The sequence below is a fragment of the Barbatula barbatula genome, assembly GCF_947034865.1.
Source record: "Barbatula barbatula genome assembly, chromosome: 3".
Lineage (NCBI taxonomy): Eukaryota > Metazoa > Chordata > Actinopteri > Cypriniformes > Nemacheilidae > Barbatula > Barbatula barbatula.
The window spans coordinates 15,726,000-15,753,630 of NC_136764.1; the positions used below are offsets into that span (position 1 = coordinate 15,726,000).

At 36.6% G+C, this 27,631-nt stretch overlaps 2 protein-coding genes across 3 annotated transcripts; both read left to right on the forward strand.

Annotated features, from left to right (window-relative positions):
- The first annotated feature begins 14,713 nt into the window (after positions 1-14,713).
- Positions 14,714-17,039, forward strand: penka (proenkephalin a). 2 transcript variants are annotated; one of them, XM_079453875.1, is made up of 3 exons: positions 14,714-14,963; positions 15,227-15,364; positions 15,882-17,039. In XM_079453875.1, the coding sequence occupies exons 2-3, from the start codon at positions 15,230-15,232 to the stop codon at positions 16,467-16,469; spliced, it is 723 nt and encodes a 240-aa protein (XP_079310001.1). In that variant the 5' UTR covers positions 14,714-14,963; positions 15,227-15,229; the 3' UTR covers positions 16,470-17,039. The 2 variants fall into 2 exon arrangements, with proteins under 2 accessions (XP_079310001.1, XP_079310002.1); XM_079453876.1 differs by lacking the exon at positions 14,714-14,963 and having other exon boundaries at positions 15,223-15,364; positions 15,882-17,011.
- A 1,345-nt stretch (positions 17,040-18,384) lies between these two features.
- sdr16c5a (short chain dehydrogenase/reductase family 16C, member 5a) lies at positions 18,385-27,543 on the forward strand. Its single transcript, XM_079452534.1, has 7 exons — positions 18,385-18,620; positions 18,852-19,191; positions 19,706-19,837; positions 19,983-20,082; positions 20,937-21,081; positions 22,404-22,529; positions 26,554-27,543. Exons 2-7 carry the CDS (start codon positions 18,871-18,873, stop codon positions 26,648-26,650), a joined length of 921 nt encoding a protein of 306 aa, XP_079308660.1. The 5' UTR covers positions 18,385-18,620; positions 18,852-18,870; the 3' UTR covers positions 26,651-27,543.
- The last annotated feature ends 88 nt before the right edge of the window (positions 27,544-27,631 follow it).

Genomic DNA, 27,631 nt, shown 5'->3' on the forward strand with positions numbered 1-27,631 from the left:
GCACCACAGCCTCTCTCTCATGATCACGTTTCACATTTCAGTAGATGTCTTCAATTAGCACAGCATGTTGTTCTAACCCCTCCGTGACAAATTAAAGCGCCTTCACTCTGAGTGTGTCAATGAACCCCTGCAAGCATGTGGAATTAGACAGAAGTCATAAAGAGGTCTTTAGGGAAGAAGGAACAAATATATTTGCATATGATGAATCTGCAGGACAAAATGATATCTTCAAAACAATAGTTTTATTTTATGTTAGTGTATTGGTTAATGATTGCAACAAATGTGCATTCTATCTGATCAAATCTTTAAAAAAGAACCACATGACCAGCCACTGATTCCAGATTTATGGATTATTGCATTAAACTCACTGGTCATGTTGATTGATTTATTTCTTTGATGTGCTAAGAGGAATCGCCCTTAATGGTGCCTTTATTCCTGTAATTTACTCTCTCCATCTTCAAGCTCTAGTTCTACTGTCGTATGGTTCCTTCCAATAGTCACATAAATAAATGATAATGATAATAATAAATGATCAAACTAAAATGTGTCTGACTGAGCATGTGGAAAATTGGCAACGATAGGGGGAATTTCGTGTCTCCAAACACTGGCTCTGTGCTGTTTAGAAAAACATGGCAGTTCAAATCTCACTTGTCAGTTTTTCAGACTGCTTATCTTGTGCCTTAAAGCTAAGTATTTAACCTGCTTGTTCTCTATAACATGGCTGCCACTTTACTCTGACACCTGTTTGTTACTTGTGCCAAATCAGAGCAGACATATGCAAAGCATGCACGGATACCGATGGAAGCTGGAAATAACTAGAAATGCATTTGTTGAGGTGTGAAATAAAAAACGTAGAAAATAATGTTTCAGTGGCTGTGACAACAGCTCACATGGGAAACAGTCTCTTGAAATAAGAAAGAATTGGTTCAGAGCACAGAACTGAGATGATGTGTGCGTGACATTCCCATAGGCGATTTATTCTGACACCTTCACAACACTTGTTAGGCTTCTGAGGAGTGTGGTAATCACATTGTGAGACGAAAATGAATCTAACAAAGGACAATGAAATAGAATGCTGATACATTGCTAGCAATATACATTTGGAGCACATAGCTCATGTAATGCTTTATATTAAAACTTCTTAAAGGGATAGTTCATTAAAGAATGGAAATTCTGTCATTAGCTACTCAGCCTTATGTCATTCCACAACCTTCTTTCATATTCAGAACACAATTTAAGATATTTTTAATGAATTCTGAGAGCTTGCAGACAGCACTGCAACTATTCAATTCAATTTTATTTAAATATGTAGGTACTTAAAGCTTTCCAGTAGCTCAGTGGTAAGAGCATTGCGTTAACAATGCAAGGTTGTGGGTTCGATCCCAGGGGAATCGCACATACCTATGTATAGGATAATGCTATGTAAGTCGCTTTGGATAAAAGCGTCTGCCAAATGCCTAAATGTAATGAGTAGCCAGTGAAGGAATGATAAAATTGGGGTCATGTGATGGTATTTTCTGGAACTGGTAAGAACTCTGTAACTACAGTTTGTTTATTGATGATGCAGGACAACCACCGAGTAGTGCATTACAATAGTCAAGTCTTGAGGTCGTAAACCAGAAATTTGTATTTCTGGTCAGCAACACAGAATCTTTCGTAGTTTGACAACATTTCTAAGGTAGAAGAAGGCTGTTTGTGACATTTGAGATGTGAGTTCCAGATGACAGGTTGCTGTCTAACGCCACAGTCCAGCCTTCAATTTGCAGGTTATAATCCGAAATATTATTTTTACGTGTCTTTGGTCCAATAAGTAATATTTTAGTTTTATTGGAATTTAAAAGGAGGAAATTACTTACCATCCAATGTTTTATGTCTTGGATGCACTCAATTTGAATAGCTGAAAAAATCATCTGGTCTTGATGAGATATATACCTGGATAAAAGTGGAAGCTAATTTCATGTTTTCTAATAATGTTGCCAAGGGGCAGCATGTATATGGAGAATAGCAAGGGTCCTAAAACCGATCCCTGTGGTAATCCATCATTTACAAAAATAAATGCTTTAAGACCATTCATCTTTTTTGACTTCATAGGTGCGACAGTTTCTAATGTGTTAGAGAAAATAGTTACCATGTTGCTGGCCATATCATCGAGCGTTTCTATGTTAATTGTTTTCAAATGAGTCAGATCTGGCAAGTTCTTTGCGAAACTATCTTTAGTAGTCGAGGTAATTGTTCTACCTTGTCGATAACGAGTTACAAGGCTGGCTTCTGCACTGCATAGTGTCCTGGTTATAAGATGGTGATTTTGACATCGTCGCTTTGAGGTATAATATCTATATTGGTTAGATCGGCTCCGGGAGATATAATCAAGTCTAGTGAATGATTAAAGCGATGAGTGGGTCTATGGATGTGTTGTATTAGGCCTACCCCAAAAGAATGCTCTGTAAATGCCACTGCTAATGCATCTGGATATTAAAATCTTCATCAACATTTACCAGGTCCGATAAGAAGTCCACAAACTCTTTCAGAAAATCAGTGTAGGGACCAGAGTTTCGGTAAGGCAGAGTACATCAAAACTGTTGTCTGAGATCATTTCATTTACAAAAACTGCCTTTGAATACAGTGATCTAATATTAAGTAGCCCGAACTTTATGAGTTGGTTTTGCGCGTTTATTACATTTTCTTCAGGTTTAAATCACGATCATATTTTTTCTCTGACTTTTACAAAGTTATTATTTTGTTTTATTATACGGGGGACAGACACAGTCTCTATGCATTTAGTATCAGTAATATTTTTAACAATTGGAGAAACACATGGTTAAAGTTTTGACTTACTAGTCAGTGTGACTACAGTGATTCAACCTTAATTGTATGAAATGACAAGAATACTTTTTGTTCACAAAAAGAGAAATAACGATTTTATTCAACAATTTCCTCTCATGTGAGTCTCCTATAGGCGCATTGCCATAAGTACATGAGCATGCATATGGCGCTGATGCAGGAGTGTGTGGGGTGTGCTCTCGTGAACGGAGGTTGGAGACTGAAAGCTCTCAGACTTCAATAAAAATATCTTAATTTGTGTCCCAAAGATGAGCAAAGGTCTTATGGTTAAGGTTGAGTAATTCAGACAGAATTTTCATTCTTTGGTACATTATCCCTTCAAAAAACATTTTAAATCTAAACTACTAATGGACAGTTATACTACATATTGCACATTAAACCTGACTTTTAGTGTTATCATAATTAATCAATAACAGTGGGTTCTCGACAAAAAAAACAATTAAAGCAAAAACATTTAGGACTCTGGGCTCTAAAGTTTACATTGCTATAAAAACCTATTATTAAACTCTTTGCATTTTGGAGCTTTGATGCGCTAACTTTATATATTTTTCTGCTACATGCAGTTGGTCATTGATCTCCTTATAGTCTAATACAAGAATACATGATACAGTATATAAACATCTTTGAGCAAGATCCTCCACCAGTTGGTTTAGATGCTACCATGAACCTTTAGTAAGGCACATGTGAGCCGTTGCAAGCTATGTGGTCTTCACCTGTACATATGGTCAGGCTAGAGGAAAGAATCAAGTTTGGTGATTCAGAGAGTGTTATGGAACAGTCACCTCTCTTTGGGCCATTTACGGATAGAGGATAATGGATGAGCAGAGCCTAGTCATTTGGCATGAGCAGTATGGCACTTTGAGTAGGAGGGCACAATGAGCTATATCACATCACTTACAAACAGAAAACTTTGTGAGACACGCAGTTGCGCTGAACTCAGTGCGGTCTGTTGTGATCATCAAAATTCCCTTAAAGCCATAATAAAAACAATTCAGTCCCGAACAGAAGAAACTATCAACAAGAGTTATGGGCATCAATATGTGGTGGTTTTCCACAAGGCCAAACTCGCAAACAGCTGTTTAAAGTGGATGGCTGTGTATTATAGCAGAAATAAAAACTTGTCATGTTGTAATAAACTGTATAACTAAAAGATTTAAAGATTATAAAGATTTTTGACAATAGTTACGGGGCATTTGTGAATAAGACGTTTAGAAACTGACGAGAACAAAGCAAATGATGACAAAGATGACATCACCTGAACTCTGGGAGAAAACAGCAGCTGGTGATGCATGAGAAAATGGCATATGAACCACCTTCATTGATCAGGAGACCATAAACGATGCTTTGTGAATAATATGTTTCCGCAGGGTAGCGTGATTTTTTCCCTTTTTATAGACCAGTGCCATAAAGTGTAAACAATCTGTGTGTTTTGAAGCCATTATTCCCAGCAGATTGGGGGGCAATAAATGACATACTTCTTCACTTAACACCTGTATAAGTAATTATCTTCGAATGAATAAGGTGGCAAATAAAACGTCCTTTTCGTCACCTTTGTGGAGGTTTCCACCCAATCTATTAGTCAGAGATTACAGCGATGCTAATTGAAAGAGTGAACGTGTGTACATGAATCACTAAATCCATAGAATTTAATTAAATTGGCCTTATGTATCAGATAGCGAGCAGTCGCTCAGGAGTATTTAATAAATGTTGCAGGTTCTGACGTTGGCAATCAGGTTTTGCTGTAATTGCAGGTCTGTGCTCCGGCTCAAAATCAGTCACTCATATAATGTGTAATATAATCACTCTTTAGCCTCTGTTATTAACTTTCAAAGTTATTTTATTGAGATTAGAACAGACACCTTAATTCCTGCGAGTTTTATTCCACGCTTAAATAACGTGCCAAGTCGAAAATCCTTGTTCTGAGGAACATCCAAACACCTGATGTGTGAGTAAGTTTTTGACAATTATATTTAACACTCAAAAAATGAAACTTCATCGAAAGTTTTTGCTAAACTCTGTAAGTGAATGTTATTTCAAGTACTTCAATGGCTCGTCAAAAATGGCCCATTGAGTATGTGTCAGAGTTCTCAAAGCAAAATGAAGGAGCCTCTCACATCAGCAAAAACAGACTCGCATATTGTACCCATATCAAAAACACATAAAGTGAGGAGCCTCTCGATGCATCTTGATTCTTCGATGACACAATGTTGTCACACCTCACTCTTGGTGTGATTTAAATGAATGGATGAATGAATGAGGCATTTCGCACTTTATTGTGTAATCTGTACACCCAAAGTGCTTTACAATCATATGAGGGGGGGCAATCCTCGACCACCACCAGTGTGCAGCATCCACTTGGATGATGTGACAGCAGACGGCGCCAGTGCGCTTACCACACACTAGCTATAGGTGGAGAGGAGAGAGATAGAGCTAATTCAAGGTTGGGGATAATTAGGAGGCCATGATTGACAAGGGTCAGGGAAGGAAATATGGCCAGGTCACCGGGGTTACATCCCTTCTCTTTACGAGAAGTGCCATGGGATCTTAAATGACCACATGGAGTCAGGACCTCGGTTTTAACGTCTTAACATCACAATCAGCTAAATTACAACTTTTTTGTTTTGATGCTCACTGTAATTGCGTGATGGAGAGTAGATAAACCCAAAAGGAGAAATTCTAAGCTTCACATAGATACCAAACTTGAGTGAGTCATTTCCAAAGAGCAGGCGGCAGCGAGCAGAATTTGTAGACGTGGTTCCAGACATTTTTGTTTTGCGATTTTGCTGCATCTACTACAAAGTTTTGATATTTTTACAGCAGTAAATTTATTAAATATCTCCATGGAACATGTTCTTTACTTAATATCCTTGTGATTTTTGGCATAAAAGAAAAATGTATCCTTTTGACTTTTTTGTTGGCTATTGCTACAAAAATACCGGTGCTACTTATGACTGGTTTTGTGGTCCAGGGTCACAAATATAATTCATTTTTGGATTTATTAAACATACCATGTGTCTCTGTGATATTAAATGAACATTAGGCCTACACACAAAAAAACACCCGGTCATCATTTACTCACATCATTGCTTTTTGTAATTGTATGCTTTCTTATATTTTCATGCTCTTTTTTAGTCATGTTGGAGGTACAGCTCACATACCATTTAACCTTCATTAAATATAAAAGTATTCTTTGAGAAATCCACAAGTCATACCTTTCAAAAACAACACGAGCAAGAGTTAATAATGACAGAATGTATAATATATGAATAAACTCTTTTTTTTCTTTATAGCACCAGAGCTTTTACCACCAGTCCTGCTTTGCTGATCATACAGGCCAATTTATATCAAATGTTCAACAATGTCAAATCAACACTTTGTCCTTTCTTCAACAGCAGTTATACTTTTCTGTGAATTTTCGGTTCGTGTGTCACCCCTGTGGGCCGCCTGAAGACATTTTCAATCTATGATAATGTTTCTTCACGCAGCGGACTGCATGACTAGCTTCCTCAGGCTTTAAGTAATTATCCCAACCATCTGCCTGCATCTCTGCCACAGACAGGGGGACCTTGACATCCCTGTGTTCTGCCATAATACTTTCTTGCAGCTTAGCTCAAAAGAGTAACTCATAAGGTCATCGGGTACAAGAAAGCATGATGCTAGATGACAGTTGACAAGAGGATTTTCTAATGATAAATAAACATATGCAAAGACTAATCACAATATTCACATGTGTAAATTTCTTATGTGTAAAGTTTTGGTAATGTCCACATTATCTCCTCTCCACACCTCCGAAAGCCTATCAATGGAAAATCAACATAAACTTAAACGTAATTCACATTTATTGTATTAATATTCAGTTCGCTATTTGAGTGGGTTTACTCAAGCTGACAGAAAGTGCTAGATCATGAAAGCCTTTAGAAAAGCAAGTGGGAGGATTTCAGGCATTGTTTGACCACAATGAACATAATGCTATTCAACTTTAATATAAAACGCTCTGTATAAATAGGTATATCATTATAACAGATATGACAGATGATCATTGAACATTGAACATTATAAGAATGTACTAAAATCTGTAGCTCACATTCATCTCTGAGATATAGTTACATACATTTTCCTCTGGAAAAAATGTAGAATGTGATTTATTAATTAAACTTCAAAATTTCTCTCTTCACAGAAATTTCATGAAATAATTTTTTTCATTAACATGTCATGCATTACTTCATTATTCACATTTGCGTAAGCTAGTCATTCAGGTAATGTGATATTACTGCCAGACTGAAAGAAAAACAATATGTTTTTATGTGTATCTAGTAAAATAATCCGTAAGTAATAAGCAAAAACTGAAGGAAGTTCCCACACGGACACGGTCTCTCTGCTTTAGAGCTACAGCCTATTATGTTTTTCTCCATTGGGATTGAAGTGTTTGCACTCAATAAAACCTTTTATAAATGTTCACCCCTTTAAGTACAGAGAGAGAAAGTGTTGTTCCCTTGAAAAGCCTGGTCTTACACAGAACACACAGGTGTCAGTGTAGTTTTCCTGAGGCAATTGACAACATACAACGGGTGTGCATGTGACTTCTGACAGAGTCCGACTGACTGCCAATAGAAAAAAAGTGATGATCAAAGGCTCCCTCAGCATACAGTATTCATAAGGCTCCAGTGGTGCATTTTATGACAGTTTAAATTGCTAATGTGCAAAATGTCCTCACCGGTATAGTAGTAAACAGACTGAGTGACAAGCTTAAAATACAAGTGGGGATGGATTTTTAATTTGATCTCAATGCTATGTTTCATTTGAGGCATCAGTGTTAAATCATCAAAATAGAAGCTCTATGAATGTGAAAAATGCATAGTCATAATCTATTGACTTTCTATCAAACATAGTCAATTCAGGCTTTAAGATTTTAACTTGTCACCTTCACTCTGAAATGTACTGGGTTGTTTTTGACCAGGAGCTGTGTTGAAATAACCGTGCATTGGGTCATTTTTAACCCAGCAGTATGTCCTGTCCAACATTTACCCAGCATGGGTAAAAAACAACCCAACACTTTTGTAGTGTAGCATCAGAGTCTTCCAGTTCAGCTACAGTAAGCATCTTAAAGGGATAGTCTAACCAGAAATTCTGTCATGAATGAATCAGTTGCTAACATTTCCAAATATCTTTCTTTGTATTCAACAGACCAAATAAATTTATACAACTTGAGGATGAGTAACTCATGAATTTTCTTTTTTGGGTGGACTATCCCTTTAATGTACAGTGTCATTGTCTTTTTTTAAATGTATTCTCTACTAACACAACTCACGCATTATGTCAGCAATGCAAAGCTCATGGGTTCATTCCCAGGAAACACACACAATGATTAAAAGCATTCGTAAATGCAGTGCTAGTTATGTTGGATAACAGTGTCCAAATCCTACCCCCAGTCAGAATATCTGCTTCTGTATCGAAAAAGCTGAGGAAGAGAGGACCAGGAAAGGTGAGTCATGTCCCATTATTCTCAAAAATGCAACTTCAAAGCTGCCCTGCAGACAACCTCTATTTAATAAATCCTGCGTACGAAAGTAATAATTAATCAAGCACAATCTACAATGATCTTAAGCGTATATAATAAGATGCAAGTACTGTGGAGGAGCATCAAAGTGTTCCTGTCTATCTCTTTCAGGTCTATGTAAAAAAAAACTCTGCTTGAACACTTGAATTCCATAATCACGTGTTTGTGATACTTTAGTGTCAGAATTTTGTTCTTATTGCCCACAAGAGACTGTTGAAAATTTCCTAGATGTGCTGGTGTACCTCCAGCAACACCTTTCTAACCCTCATGGGCTTTGACGTATAAATGAATGGCCTATCAGGATTTTTCAGAATTGTCTTTGGCTCCCTTAAAAATTAAAGTCTGTCATTATTTACAAAGCCTTTTGTCATTTCAAACCAGTATGACTTACTTTCTTTTGCAGAACACAAAATAAGATATTTTGAAAAATGTTGGTAACCAAAATCCGTTGGTCCCCATTGACTTTCATCGGTTTTGTGTCCATAGAATAGAAGTCACATTCGGTTACCAACATTAAATATATCTTCTTTGACGTGACCTTAATGTGACTATCCATTTGGGGTTAACATACAAGATTGGCCTATATGTTTGAAAGTTATTATAATCTTTAGTTAATAATCTTTGCTCGTCTATAAACTAATGTGTACAATGTACGTATGTAACTCAACCTGTAATTCTAAAAGGTGGTGGGTTTGAGTCCCTGGAAATGAGAATTTATCAAATGCACAAGATCTTAAGTTCTCAGAAAGAGCACAAATATCTGTTGTATGTATAAATAAAAATTGCATTAAAGTACAATACTGACAACACAATAGCATCGTCGTAAGCATTACAGCTTCAAACAGTATAACATCTCAAACCAAAAAATATATATATTTGATCAAAAGCGTCAAATGGCAAAAATGTCTTGAGGAAACAATTACTTTTTGAAATAATAGATGCTGAAGGCATGAAAAGGTTTCATCGCCTTGGGGAAACTGATACGCAGTTTAAAGGCTGTCATTGGTCTATCCTTTATCATCTGAAGCTCTAATGGCAGCTCTTTAGTGTGGAAGCTATGCACACATTTTACGGCTCCCCCTCATACATTTTAATTTGGAAAGAAGAAACATAGGACAGAAAGAGTTTAGTCATCTAGCAAGCCATGCAATTACACATTTTTACATGAATAGAGGGATTTTCAAAGTCGATATTCAATGCAATCATTCCTAATAGGAGAATATGCAAATCATTCTTTTTGACATTTTCCCTTTATTACGCATGGTTCAAAAATTAGGCTATTCAAACTCTTTTTCCTCTGGAGCAGAGACGAAGGCATTTTTGCTGTAGTTATGCAGCTAGTTGCCAGATTTATATTTATCTGATTTATTGGCAACAGTTTGTTCAAAGATAAATGAACATTAAAAACGAACAAGTCTTTATCTTTACAGAAAAAAACGATAAAATTACAGCCTCATGTAAAGCATTCTGGGAACCAGTAATCCACATAAACCTTTTTCTGTTTTTTTCTAATTTTGGTTCCCAGAATGCTTTGCATGAGGTTGTTTTTAAAAAAAAAAATCTGTAAGGATTAAGAATATTTAATGATCCATTATCTTTCAAGAAATTATTCAGAAATTATTTACAGTGTGGTATGTTCAACCTCATTACCAAGTTGTACTAAAACCAATACTTATTATACAATTAGGGCTCATTTCACGTTTTACCAACAATAAATAATACATTTAAAAAATTCTTGACGCTTAACATTCTTAAATGTCAAATGCGGACGAGAGTTGCATATATTTAAATGATTTTTGATTCAATTTAATTTTCATCACTAAAAGGGGTAATGGGTTGTTTTGTTGAAAATTAAGGTAAATTAAGGTTTTGTCTTACATTGGAATTAAAAACACAATGCTTATTTCATACAACACAAATGTATTGTATATATATAATTGGTATATATATATTATGATTTTCATCCAAGGGTGTTGATTTGGGTACAGACAATTTTCAGGGCAAACAACTAATCTATATTTATATGTGATGCGATCTGGGAAAACCCCACATGGTGAAAATTTACATATTACAGTTTTTGATACCCTGTGAAAGCTGGGTTTAAGCCCTTTTCAAATCAGTAGTTATTTTGCTCATACCTTGACAATGCGGTGCAGACCAATTTTATGTCCCCACCAATGTCAAAATCAAATTTACGCCCTTGCTTTCCTCGCCTGCTCAATTCACTGGGGTAAGTATTCTCTGTCTTTACAGCATCCATAACACTGGGCAGAGATAAAGTTAAAGAAGTTATCTAGGGCAGTCATCAGACTCCAGCAGCCATTCTAATGAATAGACCCTTTTTAGCCAGTACACAGTAATTTTATAACATTACACCAACACTGCATCAACATTGCCATGCTTTGATGAAAATGAAAATAATTATAGCAATTGCGTTCTCTCCCATGGATAAACAAGGCCGGTAATGTATTTTGTGACACCTAGGGTCCCTGCTGAAACAGTCACACAGCCCGTGGGCCATACCATCCAGCGCTCAGGAGACCACACGTAAATTGGAAGAGCGCTTTCAAATGATCAGCCAGTGCTTCATCAAAGCCATGCTGTCAGTAAATGTTTTCACAGAAAGGGAAAGGTCATCGAGGTGTGTTTAAGCTGACCGCCGAAGACCGAGTGTAAAATAAATTGTTTTCACTGAAGAAAATGAGAAAATGGAATCCAGGATCCATTATTTTGGGGGTTATTGAAAATAGGCCTTTAAAGGCAAACAAATTTGGCTTTGTTATGGCCTCTCAGACGACAAGGACTGTGTGTGAGTAATGGATTCATAGAGTATGTACATGGTTTTGCCTCTTAGTTTTTATTTATCAAGCAAGAACAATACATCAATATTGTCATTTACAGATGAAAAGTGGAGAACAACAAAAAAGGTGATTATATGCATGAACAAGATTTTAAATATAAAAAGATTATAAAAAGAGTTATTTTAATATATTCAATGGTTTTAAGGCAATGTAAATATCTCTGTTTTAAACAATTAATTTAAAAAAAGAGTGAATTATGTGTTAACCCCTTGCTACATTTTTTCAAGTCTCAAGGCATCACCACTGAAAAAGCACCTAACATAGCATTTTATGCAGCAATAGTGTCTTGCTAAGCCCAGCCCAAGAGAAGAGGAAATATTTTACATTTACTTTTTGCATAGCAAATGTGCATAAATCTTTTTAATCAGGTTCGTTTTAAACAGTTGACAGGATGTTACTGATGCACATGATTTGACCGTGCCATTGCATGTTTTATGTAAATATTGGTCTTTGAAATAATTAATAAAGGCTACATATTGACATGAAAGTACAGATCTAATGTACAATCATTTTAGACATGCATGTTATACTAAAACCAAATGTGCTCTTGTGATTCGTAAAATAGGCGAGATTTACGATTTACGATAAAGCATCTGTTTACAGATCTTTATTCGTACCCCTCTGTTTAATTAATTACCGCAGTGGGCCATAATATTATAATTGCCCACTTGTCCACTTGAGAAGGTGTAAATAAATGTTTTATTAGCTATGATAAAGCAGTTATATGCAACACAGAAGTTCAGATTTCTCTTAAGTATGACAGAATTTAATTAACTATACCTGTCATTGGTTCTGTTCAGCCATAGTCTGAGTGGCACTGTAATTATAGCACTGATATCCTTACTTCACCCAACAGGAAATTGAATATGAGACCTGATTAAAAGTCTGCTTACTCAGACCACAAAGATCATATTTAATCATGCCCAAATTATCTTAAGAAATGATGTGGAAGTTTGACTTTTGTTATTCTAACATGAGCACTTTGGTTTGACCAAAAGTTGAATGACAATCCTAAAAGTTTTTTGTACAGTAGGAAGTTTTTAAATAGCCTAAATATACACTGTAACCATTTTTGCTGTAGTTATGCAGCTGCCAGTAACTTACTGTACATTTATATTTATCAAATTTTTTGGCAAAAGTTTGTTCAAAGATAAATGAACATAAAACATGAACAAGTCTGTGATGTTACAGAAAATAACTAACAGCCACATGCAAAGCATTCTGGGATTGTTTTGGTTCCCAGAATGCTTTGCATGAGGCTGTTATTTATATTTTTTTCTCTTTAAGGATAAATACTTTTTAATGTTTAATGATACTTTATCTTTGAACAAACTGTTGCCAGTAAATTACATAAATGTAAATCTACATTAAATTACTGGCAAACGGCTGCAAGTAAAACTGTAATTTCTACAGAAATTCTCTACAGTGTAGCTATAAAAATTTATAATTTAAAAGTTTATAATGTGTTTCATTACTTGTGGGAACTAAATTCACTATAGGTCACCTGGAAGCATTTTATACATACAATGCATGCCTGAAATTATTGTATTTTAAGGCGTGTGAAAGGATGAGTGCTCCTTCACACTCTTTCATTTGTTGCTCTCGGAGGACTAATTGTACTCTTATTCCTGATGTTTACTAGTAATTTACGAGACTTTGTTCATGACAAAGAGTGCAAGCATTATCACCTTGGACCAACAGGGTTAACTGCTTTGCACAAGGGTACAATGGCCATACAATGGAGTAATCTACTGAAAGTGGCTCAGGATAAAGCATCATCTGGCATCCTTTCATTTCGAGGTCCAGATTTTTCAATTTAATACAGCATACATTTTAACTTTTTAATACTAGAAATAGAATATCTACATAAAGTTCATATCTTAATAATATGAAACTACCATTTTGCTGTAGCTTATAACATGTCAGTTGGTAATAAATAGTCTAGGCCCACTTAACACAGAGTTTAGCATCTCACCAGAAGCCATCATCACCTAGTAATTGCGTTGAATTTTATTGACATAATATAATGCTCTCAAATCTCTAGTAGTGCATTAAATTGGCATATACAGTATGCAAATTTCCACTTAGGACAAGTCCACATATATTACAGCTCCATGGCTTCCCATTTTGTATTTTTATTGAAGGATTGAGATATTCTGTTGATCCACTTCATGCTAAATTGCATTCGTATTTATATTTTGATAAGAAAAAAAATAGAAATGGAGTAGTCAGGATTGTTACACTGATCTATTATTGAACAAAATGTTTTATTTAGAGTTAATCGAAAGCATACACAATTTTGAGAAGCTAACTGATTGATTAAATCCCTTATTAAGACAATGACTAAGTGCATGATTATGCACAGGTCTGGCCAATCTGTTCTTGTAAAATCTGCTGAATTAATAAGAACAACAATCTTAAAAATGTATCATATTCCTGATGTTAGCTTTGCTACCATATATTTCGAGCTCACTTTAGGGTCTAATATTTATACTCACAGTACTACTGTGAAATTTGATTTGCTTATGAAGAGAAGAATTCTAAACTGAAATAAATACCTACATAATATAAATTAAGTTTCTGCAGTTGATAGAATCAAAAGAAAAACATAGAATTTACTCACATGTCTTAAGGTCTATATTAGCGTAAACAGAAATTTCCATTCCCCAGGCCTCTGATTCATGTTCCAGGGACCGTTTATGATAAATATTTTCTTATACTCCGTGCTACATCTGGAACATGCTTGACATAGATCTATAATATATTGTGATATTAGTCCAATTGACCTTTCTGTTGTGTATGAGTTCAATGAAGAGGAGCCTCTGACTTCCAATCCAAACTCTCAGAAAAACAACTTGATTAACTTTCATTTAGACTGTCACTGCACCTTGATGTATTATATTATAGTGCTTACTGTTACTTAATATCAATTTAAATAGGCAGAAATGCCATGTCATTCTCAAAAATGTGTTTTATATAATACATGTCCACATGCAGACCACCGGGGACCAATGGGCCAGGCAGTAGCACATTAGTCCTTATTTATTTATTTTAACACTTTGTCTTGTTGTCTACTTGTGGTGCATTTTAAAAATTGCCATTAAAGGTGAATTTAAAAACGGTTGACCAATGTTGCAGAACAGCAGTGAAACACATTAGAGTGTGGATTATAGAGCAATAAATGCCACAAACAGCAACTGGTAGCAAATAATAGTGAGCAGAATCATGTATAAAATTAGAAAAAGGAACCCACAAGGCTTAGGAGCAGGTTTTGGTAGGCAAACTTAGAAAACTGTCATTACTTTGTGATTTCATAAAAATCCTCCGATAAATCACCTGAAAAAATATGAGAAAAAACACAATTGATTTTGTGTGGGAAAACAGTGTTTACCTCCGTCATTCTCTGCGTGAATTGTCCTGCTTAGCCTATACGTCAGATGGCAAACGGCGTGACATCATCGGGATGCACCGTTTAAAGATGTCAGTGACAGTCACTCTCGATCAGAATAGGGATCCACTTGCGAGAGGCGGTACAGTACATACTAACGACGCTTCCAACAAGCTCCATCAGTGAAAAGTGACTGGCTCTTGATCTTTGTACTCTTGGAGTCGTTGCCTCGAATCTTCTCTTCTTGCAAAGCGGTTTTAAATATCACTTCGTCAACACTACCGTGGAAATCGACAAAGAAAACTACTGTAAACAGGTATGAGAAAATATATCACTTAAATTAAGCTGAAAGTTTCTACGATAGGCTTAATAAACCGGTGGAGCTCAATATTGTACAAGCTGCTGATCTTGTTAAGAACAGTCGATAGACTCTTATAGACATAGTAACCTGCGTAAGCTTAATACATACCTAACCTTTCAAATTCCCTATAATGAAAAACGTGTTATGGTTTATTTACATTATAATACGTTTTCAAAGAATACATAAGTAAATATTTACTTTCATTTTTCTGTTTACAGCCCATGGCGTTAACAATGAATTGGTGGTCTCTGGCTTTGAGCGCCTGTCTCGTGCTGACAGTTCAGGCTGAATGCGGCAGAGAGTGCGCGCTCTGCGTCTACAGCATGTTCCGTGAACACACAGAAAGCGACACACTGGTGAGATTCAGCTCCCACATTACACATTTAACCTGTTTGAAATGATCATAGTTTCTACCTAAAATTACAGAGAAAAAAACAACACCCAAAGTTATCCTATAAATCGAGCACTTGCTGATATGTCCGGCGAAACGAAACCTTTGTTGTGGGTAATTAATTAACATGACCATTAAATGCCTTCCTAATAGGCTGATCTGACTGTATAGATTTATTATAAAACAAACCTCGCTTATTTTATTTTGTAAAGTAGATTTTTTCAAAGAATAGAATTACTATTTACATTACAATAGTGCTTTAACTTTTACTTACAGTTGTTGGTCTCAGAGAATTCATAGCAAGTAGGTTTATTTATAAAAAATAACTGTTCAGATTTAAGCAGTGGAATAAAAGATTTTTGAGTATAAATGTTTTAAACCAAATGTGTGTAGGATTGGATTTTTAGAAGACTGCATTTGTGTGCCCTCTGGTGGGCTAATTTGGTGGACCTTTCATTTCTTTGTCATATTTTTACCCATAGACTTGCACATTAGAGTGTGATGGAACAGTGGACTCCAGAAAGCTGGAAATCTGCAAAGACATCCTGACGGAAAACGAACGTCTTGCGGCTGAAAGCCTCAGACAAGAAAACAGTGCAGACCACCTTCTCACCAAGAAATATGGGGGCTTCATGAAGCGATATAGGGGCTTCATGGTAAAGAAGGCTGCAGAGATTGACACCCCAGCTGAGATTGATGGCACAGAGACCATAAGTAAAAAATATGGAGGCTTTATGAAGAAGGACAGAGAAGAGGGGGACGTCGAAGACAGAGTGGAACTGCTCAAAGAGATTCTCAAAATTGGCCTTACCTCAGAGTTAGAGAACCAGCAAGAAGGGGGTGTTGTCAAACGCTACGGGGGCTTTATGAGGAGCATACAGGGCAACAGCGATCTTGAGGAGGCAGGAAGAGACCTGCACAAACGCTATGGCGGGTTTATGCGCAGAGTGGGAAGGCCTGATTGGCTGGATAGCCAGAAAACCAATGGGTTTCTTAAACGCACTTGGGAGGATGGAGGCGAGACAGCACTGCCCGGCATGCAGAAGAGATATGGAGGATTCATGGATTAGAATCTAGCATCATAGATTAAAAATGGACACTCATCCAAAACCTGTTCCTACTTTGTGTAGAGCTTGCACTGTATCAATTTCATGTGAAATCCTTTTTAATTTAGATTTATTTTTGTCTTAATTTTGCTGCAAAATGTTCCTGCATTATATTAAATGTACAGTATATTTGTGATTTTAGTAACTAAGGTTTGTGTAAAAAAAGTGTCCTTCTCTGTATTTGCAATGAAATCGCTCATGAAAGTGAACATTTGGATAAAGATGCCATATTTAGGCCTTGCTCATTTACTATCTATTTATGGGTTACATAACCACAATTCAAATGTACTTTTCACAGTGTTGCATAGTTCTCTTAAGAAAACATTAGATTGTCTGCTTCACTCATTGAAAATTGTAGATGAGGCTAAATCTCCGTTCTACCATATTTTAATGATTAATGCATTTCTTTTAACGTTTCAACTGCTTTTGTACTTGTTTAAATCAAAGCAACATCTCTGAGCAATTACCTGTGCAGAATATAATAAATTCATCTTACTGCAGAACTGAAATGTCTCAGTGAGATATTTATTACTCAAGAGCCCATTAATTCTACTTCTCCATTATTATGATGTCATCGCTACCTTATTCAGTAGCTTTAGATGCAATACCTGCTTGTATGTTAAACATTATGGCACAAGGTAGTGAAATATTGTGACTATAGAAACAGCCAAAGGGTGTGGTTGGGTCCAATTCAAAGTAAAGTCGCAATATAGCATACCATTGAGTGCCTTGTGACTTTGTTGAATAGTTACTACATTTAACTCAGAACACTTTATTATATAAATTATTATTAAGGGCATTACTTAAGTATGTGCAATTCTTCCATTAAAAGATTATCCTCGGTAACAAAACATTGCTATGCAACAGATGGTGAACATGTGTTTTATGTCATAGAGTAAATATTAGTACATTCAGGATTTTAGAAGATACTTTTATACTATACTAAACACTGTAAAGACCAGTCAGCATCCACCGACCTGTTTTTCATTACGTGGGTTTCTGCATTTCTAATCCTCTGCGTCTCTACAAATAAGATAACACAATTTCAATCAAATAAACATTTTATTTCCATATCCACTTACATTTACAGTTTAGGCCTACCTTGTGCAATTAAACCAGAAATTGTCAAATGGTGAATGTTAGAGTATTAAAAAGCACCAACAATACGATCTTGAAAAAGCTTCATAATGATACCAAATAATGTTTGTTTGACAATCTACCAATTTTGAATGGGTAAGTTTATTTGGGGTGGGTGTTTAATTAAACTATTTGGTATATTGTCATATGCTGTATGAACTTGTGTAAAAAGGTTTGACATCTTACTAGGTAACGACTTTTGTCACGTTTTCTTTGACACAAGGATTAGTAAATGATGACAGTTTGTCATTTTTGGGATTAGCTAACATTTTACCTTTATTCTCTGCGGAATGTGACTCGATCGGACTGATACAAACCGTAGACACGTGAACCTGTGATTTGTGCAGCAGGCCAGCAGCCTTCTTAAACCATGCTCAGATTAAATGGTCATGACGTATAATTATTTTAATTTATAAACAATTAACGTTATCGGTGACGTACATACACAGTTTTAATCAAGTAGAAGAAAATCGGCGAAAACCAAAGATATTAACTTCGTATTCGTTCCAAGACATTCACACCAGAAAACAACTCAAGCATTTCAGTTCTAGCCGCTTCAAAGTTTCAGTGTTTACTAAGAAATTAAAATACTGATATTTACCTGTCGCACACACGAAACATCAAAGTTCGCGAGAGCGATTTGCGGTAGTTTGATGTCATACGCCGGTCAGCCTGCGCAAGCAACTCAGCACTGAAGTACTTCCTAAAAGTAAATCTTATAAGCCAATGGGCGGTGTGCGTTGAGTCATGTGACCGTGTCGCTGCCCGTAGATATGCACTGTATCAGGTAAACTCCTACATTACTGTACTGGTGAAGTACTGCAGGTTCTTCCTCATGTATGAATCGGAGCAGAGGACAAAAAGTAACACGTGCCGCCGCACTCACGTCGGGTTCCTCATTTAAGTTGGAATAACACATCTATTTGGCAACTGACAGTAACTTCTGCTCGGGAAGGTCGAAATTAACCGAACAAGAAGGTAAACAGAGCTATAATATTGCATTCCCAGGTAGAAGGTTTGCATACGTTGAACGTTTCACGCCTTTTTTAAGCGCTGCCATTTGCCTTCATTAATCTGAGAATCACTCTCCTTTTTAATTAGAGTATTGAACTAAAATAATAACCACACGCTTTTCTGTAACTCTTGTGAAATCTGATAATGAGTCTGTTTTAGTCACACTGTGATTTATGTGATTATGTCATTCATAAGGTCACCTGCACATCTCAAAATGAACTTCCTCTTGGAGACTCTCCGCCTGATACTTTTTACCATATACTACAATGTGGAAGCCCTCATAAAATTACTCATCCCACTCAGGATGAAAGATGTGTCTGGCGAAATAGTGCTCATAACTGGGGCAGGCAGTGGTATCGGTAGGCTTATGGCCCTCGAGTTTGCCTCACTGGATGTTTCGCTGGTCCTGTGGGACATCAACGAGGACGGGTTAAAAGAGACTGCCAGGCAGGTGAAAGAAAAAGGAGCATCAATGGTACATTACTACCAGTGTGACTGCAGTGACAGGGCAGTGGTCTACAGAGTGGCAGATCAGGTAAGCCAGGTTCAAACTTGCTCATGTGCAAGAATGACCTGTCGGTTTGGAATGAAGAGTATTCAAAACAAAAAAATGTCTTGATGTTAAATGTTATTGGAGTGACCGCTGGCATTGAGTAATGAAACGAGATCTTTACTGCATTCCCTGCTGTACACAATAGACATTTTGCTAATATTGTTAAACATAATAGAAGGTGTTGTATCACACAGCTGCAACACCTTTAAGCTTAAACTGACTCACTTTAATGGTTGAAGGTTAATAAGAAAAACAGCACAGAAGACAATGCTTTTTTTTACTTTGCAGTGTTTTCGTGGCAAAGCACAATAATGTTTGTCACAGTATTGTGAAAGTATTATTTGTATTCATCTAAAATAACATGTTTAGAAATCAGCATGGCACACTTTGGGCAATATTTTGTTTTTTAAGTGCTAGTTTGGCCTGTTGCTTAAGGAAGGTAAGGATCAGCTGAAATGTGATTTTGTATACTTGAGTATCTTACTTGTTCTTTTAGGTGAAAAATGAAATTGGTGATGTCACCATGCTAATAAACAATGCAGGCATTGTGAGTGGCAAGAAATTCATGGAAACTTCTGACGCACTCATTGAGAAGACACTCAGAGTTAATGCAATGTCCCACTTTTGGGTAAGAAAATTACTAAATATATCCCCATAAATGTATTTATTTAGCAGTTGTTTTGCTGAATGTCACACACAAAGTGCCATAATGTAGCCTTATAACCCCATTTTCTGTTTCTGTTCTCTATGTGCTCATAATCCATGTGCTTTAGACATATAAAGCATTCCTGCCCAATATGATAGCTAAGAACCATGGACATCTCGTCAGTGTTGCGAGTTCTGCAGGCTTAATAGGGGTCAATGGACTGGCAGGTAATAATTTACCATATGACCTCTGATCTGTTACACAACAGTTTTCTCTTGCCAGGGGTGCTTTCGGGTGTAATAAAGCCTTCCATGGCTTAAATGTAATTTAACAACCTAATTTGGAAAGTTGACAGATCTCAATATTTAAGTGTCTTAATGACATCTGTCATTAGAATGATAGTTTGACAAACAGGTTTGAGGACAGCTGATAGGTGGGATTGACATCTGAAATAATTAAGAGAAGGTGGGAGAATGTGTTTGGAACTGGTCATTATCAACTGTATTTTTCACATCCTTTATTGTAGGGCTGTGCAATTAATCGAAAATGAATCGTAATCGTCATTTTCAGCCTTCATTAGTTACAAAAACAAAATAATCGATGCAAACGATTATTGTGCTTTGGCAAGGATCCTCTCTTTTCTTGTAGTATAAATCCACAGCGAACCCTTTCCTTTACAGTGGTTCAGCAGTGCTATTTCTTAAAAAAAAAAATTCAGTTAAATTCAGTTTAAAAGCCAAGTTTTTAATTTTTTTATGCTGTTTTAATGGTTAATGAGTAATCGTGTTTAATAACCGGCATCTGAAAATTTGCCAAAATAATCACGATTAGGATTTTTGTCATAATCGAGCAGCCCTTCTTTATTGGTTTATGTTAAACACAAAACATAGTCTGTGAATTAATTCACGAAACAGAGGATAAGAGACTACCAAAATAAACTGTCCTGTAATTTTTCTGTAGTTTGTCTATGGTTTTGTCCCATCACTCATTGCTACAGACAGTACTTTTCATTGAGCAGCTGTTTTAAATGCCTAAAAGAACTTCACCTTGAGGTGTCACTACCCACCCTCTCCCCACACAGATTATTGTGCAAGCAAGTTTGCAGCTGTTGGTTTTGCTGAGTCGGTAGCTCTTGAGCTAACAGCTGAGGGAAAAGATGGAGTCAAAACTACGATCGTCTGTCCATACTTCATCAACACAGGGATGTTTGATGGCTGCGAAACAAAGTAAGCTATCGCACAATTTACACACAACCACATTTTTTCTTCGAAGTCACCGGGGTTGTTTAAATAAGCATCAGTGTTTCGTTATAATATAACAATTTTGGGCCACATAATGTTCTTGCTGTTGAAACCGTCTATAACCTTTTTCCTAAAATTGCTACCTTAGCAGTAATGGTATCTCTCTGTATGACATCACTCACAAATTGTCAAGAGGACATTATGTCAAGGCTGCAATCTCAGTTTTTAATTAGGCTTCATCAGAATCTCTGTAGGCATGATTTCGCACACTGTTTTTAATAATTATGCAATCCAAAGAAAGACACAGACCACAGTGGAAATGCCTGTGCTTTATGAAGCAACACAAAACGTAGCTGAATTTGATCAGATTGAAGCTAGTGACTTATCAGTTTAGGACTGCTTATTGAACAGGGTAACTCACTGCTGTTGTCAAAAGTAGGAATATTGCCAGGGGCTGCTTCTATATTGCAGTGATGGAGTCAATTGTCGGACTATGTTATTTACCAGTCCTGCGTATTCAAAATTTGGAAGGACGAGGGGAACAAACTGTTTTAAAAGTAATAGATTTTATTCATCAGATTTAAAAGTTTCTTTCAACAGCGCTGGGTTGCCTTCTCCTCACGAGTCAACAACCCCCCAGGAAGTTTTACACACACAATTTATACAGAATGTGACGTCGTTCATGTCTTCGTGCTCCCCCCTCCGTCTCCGGGTAGCATCTTCCCTTAGCAACCAATCAGGTCCTGTTGAACTCTTGCTGACCACATTCCGTTCTCTGCAAAACAACATCTGGCAACTGGGGAACTCTCAGAAACTAGCCTTTGTTTGCAAGTTTCCTTGCCTTTTGTGTCAATGGAATTAAACAAAACATCATTTCAATGGTTATATAGCACACAAATGGTTATATGATTAAAACATATCTATTAAACTTGAATCATTTCACGTAGGAAAATACATTTGATTAAAACTAAATTAATCATCCATTTCTATATCGATCTATATTGATCTTAATTCCCAAACAATTGTCTTGGTTTAAGGACATTCACAAGACTGTTGGAAAGTAGAATTATTCATTGAGTTCTTTTGTTGGAACGCTTCATCCATATGTGCTTTGAGACAGAACTTTTCACTAAAATTACACCTACATGACAAGAATGTTAATAATAATGAGACTACCATGGTTTTGGATGTATATCATGTTTAAGCATTTTTTGTTTGGACATGTACCATAGTAGTATTTGTCAAAGTACCTAAGAATTCTGTCAAAAGAGCAATAAGGGAAAAACAGTATTCTTTACTGTGTGCAGGTGGCCCCGACTTCTGCCCATCTTGAGACCAGAGTATGTTGCCAAGAGGATCGTTAGTGGGATTCTTTCAGATCAAGTTTACATTTTACTTCCATGGTCCTTGTACATTTTGCTGGCTGTGAAATGGTAAGTTCCCACTGAATGGTTATCTTTAATCTGACAACTATGTTCTCTCCTTTCTGTAAAGCCTCTGACTTGTCTAAGTCAAAATATTGGTTTTACAATGTATGGTCACCGTCGGACTGAAAACTTGTATTTCCATTTTCCACAAGTTTTATTTTTTTCCATAAATATTAGCTACTATTGGTCACCCTTCATGTTTGTCTGTGAGTTTTTGAAATTTTAAGCAAAAATGTTATTGAAAAGAGGTTGTCAACACGTTGTTGAATATTGAAAACAGTTTATGTAAAGTATCAGTTTTGGAGATACAAACTTTCAGTCTGACAACGACAATGTTATACTTTGGCAGAGGTATGAATGACAAAGCCTTTCTAAGACATATGTAAGATATTCTATTTCTACATGAAGATAAACAATAACAGTACATTCCAAACATAATTTTAAAGCATGGTTCAGTAAGCAAATAAATAAATGAAAAACATGGTGCAGTAGGTACTCAATAAGAATTATCCTTCTGCCGTCGCCATCTCCGCGGCAGTACTTCTTTAATGTGTGTTGACTTTTGTTTGACGCTGAGTGGCAGTCTATTCAGAGATCTTCACTCTGCACGAGTTGACTCGTCAAGCTCATTGTCTCACTCAGCAGACGAGCAAGCGTTTAGAGGTTTAGGCGTAAAAGACAAATGCTGTCTACAATATCAAAGTTCCAAGAATTTAAATCCACAGGCACTAACTATTTAATACTAGTCATTAATACATAATTTCATTTTACAAGGGTTTACATTTAAAATTGCTCTATGCATTCAATCAATGCTTTATTCGGTTTGAATAATTTTCAATAAATAAGGAGTTTCTTTTTTTCAATTTATTGCTAGGTTGCATACACAGCTTTAATGTTTGTATTTGCTCTGTGCTTTGTGCAAATTGAGAAATACAGCGAGCGAGATCAGAGTGCCTGTGCAACACTCTGTTTGTGTATTGCGATGCGCGTCATTCATAAAAACTCCAACATGATTTCCTTGAAAACGGAATGTGCTCTATAATATCGTTGGATTATCAGCATTTATCCCCCATATGGCATAAACACCGCTGCAAACAGAGCTTGGTTTCTCCGATGTTAAACCCAGGATGCTACATTCACACACATTGGGGATATGTTGTCATAAATCAAGAAATGTCACCAAGCCTAACCCCTGCAGGTAAGACATTAATTCTAAACTCTGCTGTTTCAAAAAGAGAGACATTCACACCTCTCCCAGTCCCCATCCCCCGTGAACAGAGAAGTGGAATCTGTTTTTAAAAGCCTGTAGCCTACTGACATGGGAAGAATTAAAACATTTGAATGCTTGTCATTTAAACGCAGGTCAATATTTCATCACACGTTAATTTATTACAGATGAAATGGTATATGCCAATGTAATTCCCAAACTTTGCAGCTTGTATGTGGCCGTTGGTCTTAGCAGCCTGAAAAACAAGTTTTATACAACTCTGAATAGATTATATATAGGGCAGAACAAGCACTCCCTTTATAATTACTAAAAAGCTGTCACTCCTCTTCATCGAGATCTCTAGCACCCCAGGCCTAATAATACTTTTCGCAAGGAATACAAAAGCTCCGACATTGAGTTGATAAATATAGTCGAAAGATATAGAGAGAGAGAAAAGGACCCCTCAAAAAAGTAGAAGCTTCCTCTTCCCGACTGCGAGTGGAGGTTTATTATTCAATTTTTTTTTGCTGAAATGAGCTTCACCGGAGCGACGCCAATCAAGGAGTCATGTCAATGATGTCCTGCGGTTACCGGGCAAGCCTCACTTCAATTCGAGCACCTGGGTATGTTACATTTTCGCCTGCTGCAGTTTACTTTCTCCGGTTTAATGAATACTGTTTAATGTTATTATAAAATGTAATACTGCATTTCATTGCCTTTGCACTGTGATTGAAAGGAGATTCTCCACCTATATCGCTTTTTTTGTTAAATTAAAAACATGTTGCCTCCTGTCATGTAGTAATGAATTTACCACATTGAATTTCACTGTTTCACAGTACATGTGGTTAAGTACTGAAGGCGCAAACTCTCCCTTTGCACCTCCTGCGGAAATTTTGCGAACTAGTTTCACATTTAATGTATTTTAACTGCCGCCCTTCCCAAACGGCGGGACTCAACGCGGCGGTAGAGAGCATGCTGGTTGGTACCTACTGTATGTATTTTTATGTTTCATCTGAAGCTACAGGCTTCTTTTTGTTTTTCTTGCATCATTCGTTACACTAGGAATGTAACTGCCTCTGCACATCCTGCAACCTTGTATAAACAATGTGACAGTCTAATTTTCACTGCAGAAGCAAAACTGCATAACAATGCATAAACCAATAGCCATTGGTTAAATGGTAATACACTTTTCAATGACTGCGGATAAAAACAGCAGAGCTGTGCCCTCATGTCAAAACCAATTGAAAGTTAAAGCTGTATGTTTGGTGTTATCTTTGAAAAGACTTGGGTCAGGGATGTGAAATGAATTATTCTATTGGTGTCTATTCGTGTCAAATAAAATCTGACGTTTGGGGAAGAAGAGGACAATGGGTCTGAGAGATTGTCTGGAGAGAGAACTAAAGGTCTATATCAGAATCTAACCTTGTAGATCTCTGAAACACAACGTTTGTATGTGTAGATTTACTCATATGTGTGTTGGCATTAAACAATTTGTATGTTATTCAGTTTGAAGCAATCTTGTAAGTTATTTTGTGGAGAGGTCTCATTCTTATATTAATTAATTCAGAAGATTATTTTATTCAAAACTAATTTTGTAAGTCCTTGCATTCCCCATGAATCGAACATATGACCATGGAGTTAAAGGGATACTCCACCAAAGAAAATGTAAATTCTGTCATCATTTACTCACTTTCAAGTTGTTTCAAAATATTTCTTTGTTCTGATGAAAACAAAGAAAGATATTTGGAAAAATGTTATCAACTGACATTTCTGGGACATTATTGACTACCATAGTAGGAAAAATTACTTTCTTTTTTGTTGTTCCGTTAAACACAAAATTTGATATTTTGAAGAATTTAGGAAAGCAAACCATATTGTCAGAAATCTCCCCCCAACATTTTTCCAAATATATATATTTTTTGTGTTCAACAGAACAAATAAATGTATACATGTTTTGAATAAGTTTCATTGTTGGGTGGACAATCCCTTTAAATAGAATATAAAGATAAACATTGCTGTACATCCTACTGTAGATGGCATTTGTATTTAATCCATGTATTAATATGGATGAATAGGTGCATTATGTGAATTGAGAAACTCATACAGCATCATAAAGGAGTTTTGAATTGATGCTGCAACCAGTTCCGCATGTTGTGGGACTTGCACGTGTAATGTTTTCCAACTAATGATGCAAAGAAGCCCGTCCTGGGTTTCATAACACCTCCAACCCAGTTGTAGCCTGAAAACAGGCCTCTTAAAAACCTCTTATTTATGCAGCAGTGACAATTACTGATGCCAGTACTGGCAAACTCGGGCAGATAAAGCAACACCTGTTTGCGTGGGCTATGAGGCCGACTTCAGTGCATAAAATTGCCCAATTAATTCCAGCCTCTGTTTGGTCATGAATGTGTTCTGGACAGCAGAGCCATAATTATCAAGGTTCCAGTATCTGAATAGGAAGTAGTTTTATTTACTATTATAATGTTCTCTGTGTTTTGTAAAAGAAAAACATATTTAAAACTGACTGTCTGACTGTAATCATATAATTAAGTCATCGAATAACACATTTGCTGTAATAATATTCTAGTATGAGGCCGGGAATTTAGAATCTGTCCATTAGGTGATAATTAGGAGTAAATGTTCTAATTTTCAGTCCTGGTTATTATTTTCTTTCACATATTTCTGCCGCTGTGCTTAAATTTAAAATTATTGCAACACATGCTCTTTTAATGTACCAAGGCATATGATGTTTCATCAGTTCCTTTGATGTCATGTGAGCTGTTTCTTCAGAGAATACTGAATTATACTGTTGTTTCTTCACAGTTTGGTTCCGCACAAGCAATCAGTCGTCCTTGGTATGTACTTCGGAGCCTTCAATTTCATGGACGCGTTCAAAGGAAGAGAAAAGAAACAGGACTAAACAATGTAATAGATGTCAATTATTGTGATGCTTAATAAAGATTGCATGTAATTTTTAATAATTTGAACTACAATGTAGTGTATGGATCATTGAGAGGAATACCATAACCCCCCCCCCCCCCACTCCCTTTTGTTCTGGTTCCTTGATTGCCATCATCAAAGGGCAAACCCTTTTGCTTCTCCGTGGGGTATTTACTACTCCTAAACTTCAAAGCAAGCAAAAGGAGATATGAGAAGACTCTGTTTGCATTTGTAGTTTGTCCAGAGGAACTTTTCAAGATCAAAAGAAGTTTTATGAGAAGACCCCATCACCTTCCACAGACAAAGACAAGTTACTTTCCCTCCAAAGGTGCCACCGTCTGATTGGGTCAGTCACAGCTACAGTGCGTGACCTCCTCACAACTTAAATAAGAGATCACTCTCTTCACTTCTCGCTCTCTCTTCCTTTTTTTTCACCTTTGGACCTGCCTCGACCAGAAACCAGTTCTTGGAGTCTCTTCGGAGATTGCCTTCACCCCCATTGGGGGGTGGGAGAAGGAACAATGGACTGCGGCCTACCACTGAGCCACGGGGCCAGAACTTTTCCATCGAGATCGCATCCTGAAACCAATTGCAACCTTGCCATTCCTCCAAACGCTACGGATACAAATACAGCACAGAGCTCGCAAGTATTCCGTCCTATTCATAGAATAGCTGCGTTAAGTTTGTGACTCTGTTAAAGATGTTTTATTGGTGTTCAGAAGCTACTCTCCATGCTACTCTCACAATCTATTCTTCTCACATTTCTATCTCTCCTCTCTCCATATGTGTATTCATGTTGTGTGTTTATTTGTATTTGCGATCGTTAAGTGTACCATTTAGATATAGTTTAATAAACAACCATATATTCATCTGTGATGGGTTTCTGTGATCAATGCTCACAACGCAAAGTCAATTCAACCGTGTTATATCCAGGCTACCTCTGCTCCAGCCTCTGTTTAGT

Excerpts from the sequence above, each read along its gene's own strand:
- penka (XM_079453875.1), top strand. The coding sequence starts at position 15,230 with ATGGCGTTAACAATGAATTGGTGGTCTCTGGCTTTGAGCGCCTGTCTC. Across the intron at positions 15,365-15,881 it reads ACACAGAAAGCGACACACTG|ACTTGCACATTAGAGTGTGA; the intron begins GTGAGATTCAGC and ends TTTTACCCATAG.
- sdr16c5a (XM_079452534.1), top strand. The coding sequence starts at position 18,871 with ATGAACTTCCTCTTGGAGACTCTCCGCCTGATACTTTTTACCATATAC. Across the intron at positions 20,083-20,936 it reads AGGGGTCAATGGACTGGCAG|ATTATTGTGCAAGCAAGTTT; the intron begins GTAATAATTTAC and ends CTCCCCACACAG. Across the intron at positions 21,082-22,403 it reads TTTGATGGCTGCGAAACAAA|GTGGCCCCGACTTCTGCCCA; the intron begins GTAAGCTATCGC and ends TACTGTGTGCAG.